Source organism: Impatiens glandulifera, chromosome 8, assembly GCF_907164915.1.
Source record: "Impatiens glandulifera chromosome 8, dImpGla2.1, whole genome shotgun sequence".
Classification (NCBI taxonomy): Eukaryota; Viridiplantae; Streptophyta; class Magnoliopsida; order Ericales; family Balsaminaceae; genus Impatiens; species Impatiens glandulifera.
The window spans coordinates 23,190,977-23,206,310 of record NC_061869.1 but is presented as its reverse complement, the minus strand read 5'-3'; the positions used below and the strand labels follow the sequence as shown (position 1 = coordinate 23,206,310).

At 28.9% G+C, this 15,334-nt stretch overlaps 3 protein-coding genes across 3 annotated transcripts; 1 reads left to right on the top strand and 2 right to left on the bottom strand.

Annotated features, from left to right (window-relative positions):
• Positions 1 to 224: 224 nt before the first annotated feature.
• LOC124911964 (serine/threonine-protein kinase STY46-like) lies at positions 225 to 7,449 on the top strand. Its single transcript, XM_047452509.1, has 16 exons — positions 225 to 566; positions 1,342 to 1,456; positions 1,886 to 1,962; positions 2,044 to 2,154; positions 2,271 to 2,325; positions 2,790 to 2,900; positions 3,847 to 3,897; positions 3,983 to 4,164; positions 4,236 to 4,343; positions 4,586 to 4,659; positions 5,388 to 5,563; positions 5,664 to 5,759; positions 5,853 to 5,933; positions 6,130 to 6,183; positions 6,277 to 6,414; positions 7,174 to 7,449. The coding sequence occupies exons 1-16, from the start codon at positions 346 to 348 to the stop codon at positions 7,243 to 7,245; spliced, it is 1,722 nt and encodes a 573-aa protein (XP_047308465.1). The 5' UTR covers positions 225 to 345; the 3' UTR covers positions 7,246 to 7,449.
• A 3,457-nt stretch (positions 7,450 to 10,906) lies between these two features.
• On the bottom strand, positions 10,907 to 11,479 carry LOC124913191 (agamous-like MADS-box protein AGL62). Its single transcript, XM_047453796.1, has one exon. The coding sequence runs from the start codon at positions 11,477 to 11,479 to the stop codon at positions 10,907 to 10,909; it is 573 nt and encodes a 190-aa protein (XP_047309752.1).
• Positions 11,480 to 14,732: 3,253 nt separating this feature from the next.
• On the bottom strand, positions 14,733 to 15,161 carry LOC124913190 (agamous-like MADS-box protein AGL62). Its single transcript, XM_047453795.1, has one exon. The coding sequence runs from the start codon at positions 15,159 to 15,161 to the stop codon at positions 14,733 to 14,735; it is 429 nt and encodes a 142-aa protein (XP_047309751.1).
• Positions 15,162 to 15,334: the final 173 nt, after the last annotated feature.

The window sequence follows — 15,334 nt, the reverse complement described above, 5'->3', positions numbered from 1 at the left end:
ATATTTAAGTTAAAGTTAAATTAATAAAATAATTTATTTTTAAAATATTAAATAATTTACAGCAAACAAACAAGATCTTATTATCAATTGTTCTCAGTTCTCACTACTGCTTTGTTGTTCCTGTTCCTTTTTCCAGAGAGAGAAAGAAAGAGAGAGAAAAAGAAAGAGAGAGAGAGAAAGAGATTTGTACTACTACTACTGTGACTAAGACCTATCGATCTTGAGGGTACGAGCGTGGGACCGGCAAGTATATGATCCTTCTCTTTCTGTCTGACTCCGGTTTTGTTTCCCGATCAGGACGACGGAATTCTATCGCTGTGTTCGTCTATTTTTGTTTCTATTTTGATGATGATGATGGAAAATAACAACGAGAGTTGCGGTAGTAGAGTTGTGGTGGCGGAATCGTCTTCTTCTAATTCGTTTTCCAATAGTAATCGCCTGGAACGGAGGAAACTAGAGGCTTACAATGAGGTTCTCCGCCGTCTTAAAGATTCTGATATAGAGGAAGCTCATCAACCTGGTTTTGAGGATGACCTTTTCATCCATTTCAATCGCCTTCCAGCTCGGTCGGTAACTTTACCTTTTCTTTTTACTAACTTTTCTGACTGTTTGTATCTTTAAGTTGTTTATGCTTCTGAATCTCATTCTTATGAACAATAAAAGGTGGTGGTGGTGGTGATGTGAATAATGAATGTTATTTAGGAACTGAAATAGAAGATTTCTTTTGTATTAAATTGATAAATTGTACTATAATCTGGTGGATTAATGTTATTTTTTTACTTGATTTGGTATATACTATATAGTGTGGTTTTAATCTTTATTTAGTATAAAAATGTTGATTTTACTGGTAGGATCATGATCCAGATAAACAAAATGCATAAGAAAAACAGCCCATTGTTTGCAATTTCACAATGATGTTTTTTTTTTGTTTCTTAATCTGTTTCCCACTCATAAATTTATCTTCTCTTCTTGAATATGATAAAATCTCTACTATTTTAGGTCATAACCTAGGTTTCATTACCAATTTGATTCGACGTGTTTTGATGCTTAAATGATTTAGTTGTTGTTCTTCATGCTTGAATGGTTGAGTTGTTCTTTTAGGACTTGATATAAACACGAAAGTGTCAGTTTGTATTGTTAGAAATCATCTTCATAACAACACTAAAACTCACCTTTTAAATTTAAGCCAAGAAAACTGAATTTTTTATATGTTATTGGTCTCTACATGCTTTTTTTTTTGGAATTAAAGGAGAACTAACATGACAACCCACAGAGCCATGGCCTCCCCGATTAAACTTGCATCTTTTCCATAATTTTATTGTTTTGTACTCTGTTATGCAGTTATGCACTTGATGTGAATGTTGAGAGGGCAGAAGATGTTCTCAGGCATAAAAGATTTCTTCAGTTGGCCACTGATCCTTGTAATAGACCTGTCTTTGATGTTCGTTTGGTCCAGGTAGGTAGACTGTGTTTCCTTCCTGCATTTTGTTCATCATTTTATGGCATGCAATGTTCATGTAACTTCGATTTCATTGCTAGATCAATTCATCTTGAGTTAGATCCTTTGTTCTAGTGACAGTTCTTTTCATATGATGTACTGGGGTTTCCTGTTAAAGATAATTATTAATACTTTGTTTATTGTCATTATTCCTATGTTTTAGATATTTCAGTTTTTATTTAGTAGATAGATATTAGATTTGATAGTCTAATATTAAGGGATCAATTGAATTTGGTTAACATAATTCTTTGTTTACATAAAGATAAACTGTAAAAAACTACTCCATTGTTTTAGGATTCTCTCTTCAACTCTCGTCTCTATCATACACGCTTCCGTTGCTAGGGTTGCTACTTTTCTTAATTGTGGTTTTCTCATCTTCTGTTGCAGGTTCCTCCAAATGTTGCTGATGAAAGTACAGCCGATTCCCTTTCTTCAAAGGCGGAAGGAAAGCTGCAGGCACAAAGGTTTGGTTCTTTTTTGTGTTTTGGACATATATTGGTGAAGCTCCTCTCTTGCCGGTGCTAATGTGTTGCATCTTAATGAAGAATTCTTCCACCACCTTCTTTTGGTTCGTCGCCTAACCTTGAAGCCCTTGCACTCGAATCTCAAGTTCAAAACGACGAGGACACTTCTATTTCTGGCGGACAGTCTTTCCGGTAAGATTTATGATATTAATAGTGAAGCTGATCTCATCATCTTCTTGATTGAAGGTATTTCCAAGTGTTCATCATATTTTGTAGATAATCTTGTTTGCAATCAAATATCTTTGCAGACCAATGCATGAAATCACATATTCTTCTGACGACAAACCGAAACTCCTCAGTCAGGTATTGACATGATGCAATGAAAAGAAAAAAATCATCAAAATATATACGAAGCCCATATATCACACTTACCTCCTACCTAGTAAGAGTCTCAAACTAAAAGGTTGAGGTCTCAGGTTTGACTCCCACTAAGACACCTTAATTGAACTAAGAGGCTGAGGTCTCAGTTTAGACTCCAGACAACGGAAATGACATGAAATAAAAGATGCGGTTTATGAGGAAACGATACAATTTGTCAGCAAATTTGCATGGCGACATAAAAATCTCAATCATCTCAATCCGTCCATCTCAAGATTTCCGTAGACACTAATATCAACCTCCAGCTTAAACAGGACTTATCCTCTAGATAGATGGCTTGTCGTTCATATCCCATTCAAGTTTTTTCATTTCATTCTCCTTGGTTTTGGAAGAAAGTTAGATTTTGATATGGTACTAAATTGACTGATTCAATGAATTAATATACACAGTTGACTGCATTGCTAGCTGAGATAGGGCTGAACATTCAGGAAGCACATGCTTTTTCTACAACAGATGGCTATTCATTGGATGTCTTTGTTGTTGATGGCTGGCCATATGAGGTAAACTTACTTTACCTCCATATTTATCATTAAAAGGCTAGACAACATTTGCTTACCACTTTTGCTTCCAATAGTTTATAAATGGGATAATGCTTGTTTTGCTTTGTATAATATTGTTACACAAACTTTAAAAAAAGTCTGATTTTGCTTTATATGTAAGTGTAACCGAGAGTCTGTCATGTGATTGTTGTCTTGGATGGATTTTTACACTTTGTCTTAAATGCAAGGATTTACTTGAATGTCCAATGTTTCTACTTTTTCATTTTTTTTAAGAGTAATATTTTCAATTTTTTCCTGCTCCCTATAGTAGAGTTCGTCTGATTAATCAAAAAAAAAAAAAAAATCTGGTTTTGCTCCATTTGTAACGCCTTTAGTTAGTGCCACATCACTGCTGCCGTGGAGTCCAACTCAGCAACATGTGGCACTGACTTCACGAGGTTAAGTCTATCACTATCAGTTACAGAGTGAGCAAGATCAGGCTTTTTTGCAAGTTTAATGAGCAACATATAAGACAAAATCTGCTAAAGGAGCAAAATCCTTAAATTCAATCATCTTTCATTCAAAAATTGGAACAGCTTCCAACAAAAATTACAGATACATTGTTTGATCTTGGGTTATTTTGAGAAAAATCTTGTTTGTTGTAAAAGTGGGTTATTTGGATAAAATGACTAAAATATCCTTATTATTTAATATTTTTTTATAAAAATAAAGTAACAGTATTTCTAGTTAGTATTTTGGTTGATAATTTGACGATGTAACTGTAGAAGTAATGGCTGATTGGAGGATAGTGAAAATAATCCAAAATAAAATCTACATCAATCAAAGCCCAAATGCATACATGTGTGTTTTTTACTAATCTGGAAAGATAAGATTATCTCTTTTCTTCTGCATTTATTTGGATGGTTTTACTTCAAAAGTTTTACTATTTTTGTCATTGTGCCTTTAGGAAATTGAACAACTTCGAACATCATTAGGGAAAGAACTGCTAAAGATTGAGGTACTTATTTGCTTATTTAGATGTGTTTGTTCATTATATATATGATGTTCTTCTGGAAAACTAACATTTTTGGATCACTATTCAGAAACAACAATCATGGACTAGTACCTGTCATCCCTTTTCTCATTTACATCAATTTGAACAAACTGGAGTTGATTGTGGACTTAATCATCTTTCAATACCTAACGATGGAATGGATGTCTGGGAGATAGATCCTCGATTGTTGAAATTTGAAACCAAAGTTGCTTCTGGTTCATATGGTGACTTGTAAGTTCATATCCAAAGGCTGTTCCTGATCATATAATTGCCATGTTTAAATTTTATTCTTGAATTGTCAGGTACAAAGGTACATATTGTAGCCAAGAAGTAGCTATCAAAGTACTCAATCCAGATCGCGTAAATACAGACTTGTTGAAGGAGTTTGCTCAAGAAGTGTTCATTATGAGGTGTTGTACATATTTCCACCACCATTTGCTTATATTTATTTAATTTTTATTTCTTTGAAAGGGTGAAACACGCCAAATAGAGATCTAACTCTCAACCTCCGCTCAAAGAAACAAACACTCTAACCCCACTCTAACCTATGAACTACACTACATTGACACAATTTGCTTCTATTTATAATATCATAAAATCTAGTTTCTTATTGTCGTCGTTTCCCAACCCGCTCTCGCATTGACTCTTACAGGAAAGTCCGGCACAAGAATGTCGTGCAATTTATCGGTGCATGTACCAAACCGCCGACCTTGTGCATCTTAACAGGTCTGCTTGAATACTTTTAGTGTCCCTTCAGATTTTTTCGTGCATAATAAGCATATACAAATTCAACGTGGCCTGATGGATGAGTTGACTTGTTGTATACATTGTTTGGATGCATATAAGAAGTCAGCATTTGGATGAGTTGACTTGGTATAACTCTGTTAATATAAACTTTAACATTTAAAAAAAAACATGTCCTACCTTAGTAACTAAGTTATATTACTTCATTTTCGGAGAACGTTACGAAATGCATTTATTAATCTACTTTCTTTATGCTTTCATATAATCTAAAAAGTAGCTTAGTGAAAAGAGGCTTAGACTAAGAGGATTACTAATAGGCTCGATTCTCATTAAAATCATCTGAATTGGGAAGTCATGACGGTGGGTTATTATGCTAGCCTAAAAAGTAAATATATACATGATTAAGTAAAATATTATGGAAAGATACTCCTCTTTCTGAATATTTTCGAAAGTGTTGTTGTAGTAGTATTTTTTTTAAAACACTAAATTAGGTTTGAGGATTTGATTCGAGAAAGTAGAAAACCTAGAGAATTTAGAGATGAGACTAAAATAAACACTTTTTGTATTAATTCCAATAGTAGTATAGTGATTTAATATTTCTAATTAGAAAGAAGGTCACGTGTCATCATGTGGTTGGCTCTTCGAACACTAATCTCTATTTCGTATCAAATTCTTTGTTTACATATCTGATTTTCTTTTTGTCTACTCAGAGTTCATGTCTTGTGGAAGTTTGTATGATTATCTACATAAACACAAGGGTTCCTTCAAGTTAACGTCTTTTCTAAGAGTAGCTCTTGATATATCAAAGGGCATGAATTACCTCCATCAACACAATATCATTCATAGGGATTTGAAAGCTGCCAATCTTTTAATGGATGAAAACGATGTAAGTTGACCGCCTTTCCCAAAATGCTAATGTTGTATATTTCTTATCAGCTTCTTATTGAACATGCACAAGATTGTTTTGGAATTTTATTTCAATACAGGTTGTTAAGGTGGCTGATTTCGGAGTTGCTAGAGTTAAAGATCAATCTGGAGTGATGACTGCTGAAACCGGAACTTATCGATGGATGGCTCCCGAGGTTTCTCTTTATTTTGCTTTTATTGATCCTGATTATACGAAATAAACTCGGTTAATGATGCAAATATTTCTTTTTTCATTTGTGCAATTAAAGGTTATTGAACATAAGCCCTATGATCACAAGGCTGATGTGTTCAGCTTTGGAATTGTTTTGTGGGAATTGCTAACTGGGAAGGTATGGTTTTATTTCATCCACTACAAAGCCTTCGAAGCTATGGTCCTATTTGGAACAGATTTTAAACATAAATAAATTTCAAAATGTCTCTAACTAAGTTTAGTTTCCAAACGTTTATATATCTGGACCAAATTCATAAAAAAAGTGTTTCCCAATGGCACCTTTTTTGCATACTAAGATGTTTAGAGGTTTCCAGCTCCCTTACGAGTACTTGACGCCATTGCAAGCTGCTGTTGGTGTTGTTCAAAAGGTATTATAACTTCTTTTAGACTATATTTTATGTTTATCTTTCTACTTGGCTTAAAAAGTTGTCCTTAATCGATGCATTATTACTTTCTGATAGGGATTACGGCCTACCATTCCAAAGAACACGCACCAAAAAATCACGGAGCTACTACAAGATAGATGCTGGCAGAAGGAACCGGCCTTGAGGCCCGATTTTTGTGAAATTATCGAGATTCTACAACAAATAGCCAAAGAGGTTGGTAACATTTCTGTAATAAAAACTCGTTATACTGATTGGAAACCTGTTTTAGAAATGAAAGTTATGGAAAATAAAAAATCTTCAATGAAATCATTTTCCTCGGTTTGCCATCTCTGTCTTTTTTGAGTTTTTTTGTTTGTTTGTTAATGTTACTTGGTTATCTTTCTCCTTTGTTCATCGGCTCCTTTGACACCTCTCAATCTAACAAACCGAGTCTATTTTCCTTGCATATTTCTTTTTTTTTAAGAAAAAATGGATAGGATAATTTTATTACTGCAATGGTAAGGACCAACTCCTAACCAATAAAATAACTTCCCTAACAGATAAGAAAACATCCAAGTTACCTAAAAACCTAAAAGGGATATGATCATATGAATAAACTAGGAAATCTTTTTTTGTATAGAGCATGTAGTTTCTCGATTAAGTCCACATTATCACTTTTTAATTTCCGCCTAGGTCATTAATACTGAACTAATTATTGAATGAGCATCTTATTGGTAAATGTTATCTTATTTTGTTTAATCCATATTATCCACCAAAAGATTATAATTTGAAGAGTTTTGCATATCACATAATTCATGATATCATGTATCACCAATACCAAACTGGATTTCTTTATTGCAATCATGATCGCATTAACTAGACAAAACATTATCATTCTATTGTTGTTTGTCATGAATATGGATTTATAGTTCAAGTTCGAAAAAATTAAGGAAAAGGGAGCTATGTAAGATATTATGCACTATGTTGGAATAGGTTGGAGAAGAAGATGGGGAGAGCGGGAAGAGGGCTGGTGGCTTTCTATCTGCCCTCCGGCGAGGGGGATGAAGTCCGAAACGAGTTACCGTTTAATTTTGTTGATTAATTTTGTTGATCGAGTTCTTCATGTACAGCGGATATTTGCTCTTATTTTTAGATGGTTCCTTTATCTTGAACTTTTTTTTTAACATTTGATCTAGATCTATCAAAAACCAAAAAAGACAAGTTTATAATTTTTTTTCTTAAATTATTTAGGATTTGGTGACAAGTTTGATTGATTTGTTCATGCTATTATTTTTTCTCTATATTGATTTCTCATTTGGAAAAACTTTTTATTTATGTTTTCTTTTATCCAATTTCAGATATATAAAGTAAATAAATTTTTTAATTTGTTTTTTCTAATTTAAATGCTGAAAGAAACCTAATAAGACCTAAGGCCGTAAATAAGTCAAATTAGTTAGACTCGATTAAATATTTATTAGATTAAACAAATTTATAAATTTAAACTTAAGATTGACTTTACTATTTACTTATAGGTTTCACTTAAAAACGTAAATTAAAATTAAAATTTCAAATATTTGTAAAAAAAAATATTTATTTTTAATTTAAAGTTTTAATATTAAAATAATATATATATATATATATTATTTATTATTGGATTCGACAAAACATGAGTAGTATCGAATATTAAATGAGTTAGCTTGATTAAGTGAAATTCAAATTAAGCTTGCGGTTCACAATCAATAATACCAATAATGACTAATGATTTAGGAGATCAAAAGTCATTCACAATCTTATTAGTATAAATGTTTTATATTTATTTTACAATCTTAAAATATATTAATATTATATTTATTTTTAATAATACAATCATTCGAAATAAAATATATAAGTTGTAATTAAATTTTTTATAATAAAAAAACTCAATTAATCTTAATTTTAGCATATTTTACAAGAAATCAAATTAAAAAAATTAATATTATAAATTATAATACATTATATTATTATCACAAAAATCATTATCGATTTACCATCTTTTAAAACAAAACTCATGGCTAACTCAAATGATAAGAGATTTATATAAGAAACCAAACGTTTTAATACACTTGTCAGTTAATAATATAACATATTTTTATTATTGTGTCACCAAATAATCGAATTAAAATTGAAGCTCCTTATTAGAGGTAGTTGAGATTTTTGTTATTTTTTTTTCAAATCTTACAATTTAAGCCTCATTATTGTTAAAGTTATACAAAACGAGGTTTCAAACGTTATTAACTTATTATCTTCGTGTTATTTATAAATAAATAAATATATAAATATAGAATTATCAAATTGTGGCTCCTTATTAGGGTTAATTGAGATTTTTTAGAACGAAAAATGAGACAACGGATTAAGTATGTACCCCGCAAATACACTTAACAATTTAACTAGGCGCATAACTTATGTAGCCCGTAAATACACTTAACCATTTAACTAGACACATAACTTGCCGCCTAACGGGCTCGAAGCCAAGAACTTAAGATTAGTATCCACATCTTATTGCCGCTAGGCTCGAAGAAAGGATGAGTCAATTGAGATTTCAAACCTCTTTTTTCGAACTTTACAATTTGAGACTTCTTATTGTTAAAATTATACAAAACGAGATTTATCTTAATCATTTCAAACATCGTTAACTAATTATTTACGTGACATTTATAAATAAATAAAATATCAATGTTACTAATTTAACTATCGAATTTAAGTGAATTGAGAATTTTGACTACTGATTCTCTGAAATTTGATAGTAAAACTCTTAATTTGTTAAAATTCGATTAAATTAGTGACATTAATCATTTATTTATTTATAAATGACATGTAAATTATAAGTTAAAAATATTTGAAATTGTTAAGAGACGATTTTGTTGTATATAATTTTAATAAGTAGCCTTAAATTGTGAAGTTTGAAAAAAGATTACCGAAATCACAATTGACCCCAATAAAGAGCCGCAACATGACAAATAAATAAAAATTTTGAACTACATTTTGTGTTGAATGAGAATATTGAAGTTTAACTACAATTACAATTGTTTGTGAATTTTATTGAATAATTTAAATTTTGAAAGATTTGAGATATGAAATTTTATATATATTTGATTATATTGTAATAATCAAGTTGCTGTACAAAACATTTATATATTGATTGGTAGTTTTATAAATTATGAAAAGATAGGTAATTGGCAATTAAAAAAAAACAATTGATTTATCGATCTTAAGAACTCGATTACTTCCGAAAGATTTGATATTGAGGGAGAATATTGAAATAAATATTATGATTAAGTTTTATATTTTAAATAGTACTAATGATACTTATCTATTTTAATGATATTTATAATAGTGGTTTTTAATGAAATAAAATAGTTTAAGGGTTAAGTGATATTTGTATATAATACAATGGGTATATCACCCCCATTTAATCACTTTGGTCAGTCTAAGAGCATTACTAACAAACAGTTCAGATTTTTTTTAATGATTTTATTCAATTTATAAGGAATGCCGGTCCCCCGAGTTTTGGGATGCTCTATCCGAATAAAAGAAAACTTTTTTTTTTCCTATAAGTTTAGTAATAAAAATTGATAAAAATATATTGTTTTTGGTGGGATTTGAATTCATAACATAAGAAAATTATAAATCTGTATTTTGAAACACTGTGCTACAATATTATATGTTTAAAAGATCATATATTTATCTATATATGTTATATATTTATCTAAATGGGCTACTCTGGGGAGTGGGCTGCCCTAGTCCGAAGACTTGTCGTGCTTACTCAAAAGGACCGACCCTGTTTATGTGATAGTTAATGACGGTCATCTAACTTCATTCCAAGAAATGAAATGGGCTGTACATTTTAAAAATGTTGAATCAAAATTGATTTTTAAAAGGGCTTGTAAAGTGATATAAATTTTTTTGTGTGAGTAAAATATGAAATCACTGGATATTATTAATAACAAATGTGCACAATTGTTCTTTTATAAAGATTTCATTTATTTTTGTTTACATTTAATTTGCATTACTTTCGGCCATTCATTTATAAATATTTTATTCAAACAAAAAACAATTATTGATTTAATTCCATAATATTCTTCAATAAGAAATGTATTTAGCACTCCATTAAGGAGATTATCTATACATCATATGAGATTATTTGACGAACATGATATAATATCTCTTCCTCAATACTTAATTCAATAAAAAAAAATTAAATCATAAACTAAAATTAGAATTTTACTTTATTTAAAAATAAATGATATTTTAATCATTTAATATATGTGTTAAATTAACCTATGCAGCATGAAAGACTATTATGAATTATACAATAAATTATTATAGAAAGATTACAACTAAGTCAATTTTATCAAGTCAATTTTATTACATTAATCTTAATTATTTTATTCATGACAAGCAAATAATTTTTACACAATATCTTTTTATTATAGAAATAAGAAATAAGGGATTGGGTTGTATATTTTTTATAACAATAATTTCATTTATTTACTTTTCATTTGAAAGTTGAGTTGCGTCTTAAAAAATTAGTGATTGTACAAAATAAAATAATATTAAAATTGAATGAGAACTTTCAATAATGATCACTTGATACATTAAGAATATAAATGAATTTCTAAAACAACATATTTTTATTAAAAATTCATATAACATATTATAATAAAACTTGACACAAATTAAAAACAAATCACTTATGACTAATTTGGTTTACACTAGTAAGGGCTAAAAGATTCAATGAATTCCAATTGCTCTTAAACCTTTTCTGTTCTTCGAATACCATCTTTAGTTTTTCCATACTTGCAATCTTCTTTTGTATTTGGTGTAAGGTCATTTTCTTGATTGGTTGTTCCCACCATTTCCCAATAGCATGGTTAGTCATCTCTAGTGATAACGTTTTCGCACGTTGTTCCTCAAGTTTGAGCATTGCTTCACCATTCATTATTTTAGCTTCCATCTCTTGAATACAGGAAATCTTTTGCGCCTCAATGGTTTTACGTGATGCTGAATTGAACACTCTTTGGGGATCTAAGCCCAAAAAGCGATCCAATATGACATTTAAAGTAGGATTGCCATAAGAGAAGGCTTTTCCGCTTTCATTGAACAAAATTAGTGCCATATCAATTCCACACATAGTAGAAAGTTCACTCACCTTTTTCAAAACTCCAGATTTTCTCTTGGAGAACGCTACCGAACGCTTAGCCTTATCTTCAATCCACTTTATCGGAATTTTCTGGCGACCTCTACTTGATTTTCCGGCCATAACAATTTTTCTCTATAGTTTATAGATCTATATAACTCTCTTTGTTGATATACTTCGATTTCACATATTTTTGAAACATATAAAGGGTACACTATTGAAATTTACCTACCAATAATAAATGTGTCATTTAATACATTTATTACAATAATATATTTTTTTTATCTTTTCATAAAGAATTTAATGAGTTATTTATTTATGGATAAATTTAAATTAATTTTATACAAATTGGGATAAGATCAAATTAAATTAATTATAGTTTGGATTCTTATAATCCAGTAAGTTGTTTTAATATCTTGTATAACGTGGACTCTAATAGACACCCATTTGACATATTTTATTCACAATTTATATTTCTTGAAACTCTTTCAATGACCATGCATTACCTTTTTTTACCTTTATTGCGATTGTTTATGTTGTTATATTTTTGTCAATATGTATATTTGTTTCAAGAATTCTCTATCTTGAAGTAATAGGTTCAAAAAAATAAGCCAATTTTCTTGATATAGTTAATAAAGTTCTTCATATAATTGTTAATTGTTCTTGTGTCAATAACATTTTTTTAACCCTTTAGAACTATTTATTTTGTCGGACCGTTCTTGAAAGTATTTAAGCTTATTTAGACACTTCAAATTATAGGGCTCAGTTATGTGTGAGTACATTTGTCGTATATACGGAACAAAATAATTTTTATTGGTATATAATTTGTTTTCAATTAAGACATTAAACATTTCTAATATATATATATATATATATATATATATATATATATATATATATATATATATATATATATATATATTAAGTTCAAATTAGTCAATATTATATTATTTTATTAATAATTTTTAGAATAAACATTTTATTAATATTTTGGTATATCAAGATATACAAGAATAATATTTATAAATTAAAAAATATATATTATATAATACTTATAAGGAAATAAATAGATTTAATATTAATTTAATTAAAAAACATAATTTTTAAAAATCAAATAAAAAATATAATTATATTATAATATTATTTAATATATTCAATCTAAATATATTATATTTTATAAGATATAAAATTAATTTTATTTCACGTATTTTATTTTTTAAAATAAACCTAATGGAGTCTAATATGTTTTTTAAGTTTATCTCAATTATAATATACCACTTCCACAACCATAATGCAAGAAGACTCAAGAGACTCCCTATTGATACTTTTTCAACAAACTTATATCTCATTTAGTAATCCTAAATATCGTTCCGGTAAAACCCTAAATCTTGTTTAGTTATTTTTTTTGAATATAAGAAATTAATATATAAAAATATTTAAAGTCGAGTCTTCGATCTTTTCGAATCGAACTCGAGCCTATGATTATAGAGCCGAACTCGAGCTAGGGCTAGTTCGAGCTCGGCTCGTTTACACCCCTACTGGATAGTGGACAAGCAAGGCAATTTCGGCAGCCGAATGCACTATTTATTTTGGTCTGCCGGATACGCATACGTGGCAGTTTTTTGTTCAACTTCGGTATTTTTAGATATCCAGCCGAACTGGACACTTTCCTAAAATAAAAAAATCTCCAATTGCACTTAGTAAGATTTGAACCCATGTGACCAATATGACAGGAAAAAGTATTTACCCATATACTATAACACCTTTTTGTTATCTATATATATATATTAATATAATTGATATGAATTAACAATTATATATATATATATATAATTTAACTTATATATAATTAAACTTATTTTATCCATTCATTATGAAAAACCATTTCATAAATTATAATATAACAATTTTTCACTTTTTGACTATTTAAATAAAATTATTAAAACCAAGTGAAATCATTTATAACTTATAAAAATAATTATGTTAATTATCTTAAATTTTTAAAAGTTTAGTCTAACGGTAAGATATCTAAACAGAACTATTTAAATAGTAATATTTTTTATACAAGACATATCTGGAAGCATATTTAGATTCAAATTGATCTTTTATATAGATTTCTAGATTAAACATATATAGATTCAAATTGAAAATTCAATATTATTTTAAACTTAACAACAATTTCTAGATTTTGTGTTGAATAAGAATATAGAAGTTTAACTACAATTACAATTGTTTGTGAATTTTATTGAATAATTTAAATTTTGAAAGATTTGAAATATGATTTTTTTTTTATATATATTTCATTATATTGTGATAACCAAGCTGCTGTACAAAACATTTATATATTGATTGTTAGTTTTATAAATTATGAAAGGATAGGTAATTGGCAATTTAAAAAAACACTTGATTTATCGATCTTAAGAACTCGATAACTTTCGCAAGATTTCATATTGAGGGTGAATATTGAGATAAATATTATGATCAAATTTTATATTTTAAATAGTACGAATGATACTTATCTATTTTAATGATATTTATAAATTATTATATTTTAATAAGTTCGATGGTGATTTTTAATGGGATAAGATATTCTAAGGGTTAAAGTGATATTTGTAAATAATACAATGGGTATATAATCCCATTTAATCACTTTTGTATATCTAATATTACTAATAAACAGTTCAGGTTTTTTTTTTTTTTATGATTTTATTCAATTTATAAGTGATAGTTAATGATGGTCCATCTAACTTCATTCCAAGAAATGAAAGGGGCTGTACCTTGTACCTTTTAAAATTGTTGAATCAAAATTGGATTTTAAAGGGCTCGTAAAGTGATATATTTTTGTTGTGAAAGTAGAATATGAATATTTTTGTTGTGAAAGTAGAATATTTTTGTTGCACAATCTTTTTTTATTATATAAATAAGAAATAAGGGATTAGGTTGTATATTTCTTATAACAATAATTTTATTTATTTACTTTTCATTTAAAAATTGAGTTGCACCTTAGAAAATTAGTGATTGTACAAAATAAAATAATATTAAAAATGAATGAGAACTTTCAATAATGATCTCTTTGATACATTAAGAATATAAATAAAACATTATAATACTTTTATAAAATATATTGCCACCAAAAGTCACAAATGAATTTCTAAAACAACATATTTTTATTAAAAAATCATATAACATATTATAATAAAGCTTGACACAAATTAAAAACAAATCACTTCTGACTAATTTGGTTTACACTAGTAAGAGCTAAAAGATTTAATGAATTCCAATTGTGTGTGGCCATCTTAATCCTTTTCTGTTCTTCAAATACCATCTTTAATTTTTCCATACTTGCAATCCTCATTAGTATTTGGAGTAAGGTCATTTACTCGATTGGCTGCTCCCACCATTTCTCCACAGCATGGTTAGTCATATCTAGTGATAACGTTTTCCCACGTTGTTTCTCAAGTTTGAGCATTTCTTCACCATTCATTATTTTAGCTTCCATCTCTTGAATACGGGAAATCTTTTGTGTCTCAATGATTTTGCGTGATGCTGGATTAAGCACTGTTTGGGGATTTAAGCCTAAAAAGCAATCTAATATGATATTTAAAGTAGGATTGTCATAAGAGAAGACTTTTCCGCTTTCATTGAAAAAAATTAGTGCCATATCAATTCCACACATAGTAGAAAGTTCACTCTCCCTTTTCAAAACTCCAGATTTCCTCTTGGAGAACGCTACGGAACGCTTAGCCCTATCTTCAATCCACTTTATCGGAATTTTCCGGCGACCTCTAATTGATTTTCTGGCCATAACAATTTTTCTCTATAGTTTATAGATCTATATTACTCTTTGTTGGGTCAAATTATTTTGACTAACGTTATTTTATTGAGGTATTAGTAAAACTTTGATTAAGAATGAAGTTAAGTCGTCTAATTGTTTTTGTGCAAGTGTATCAAAAATATGCTAAGTTAGACGTGCAGTCT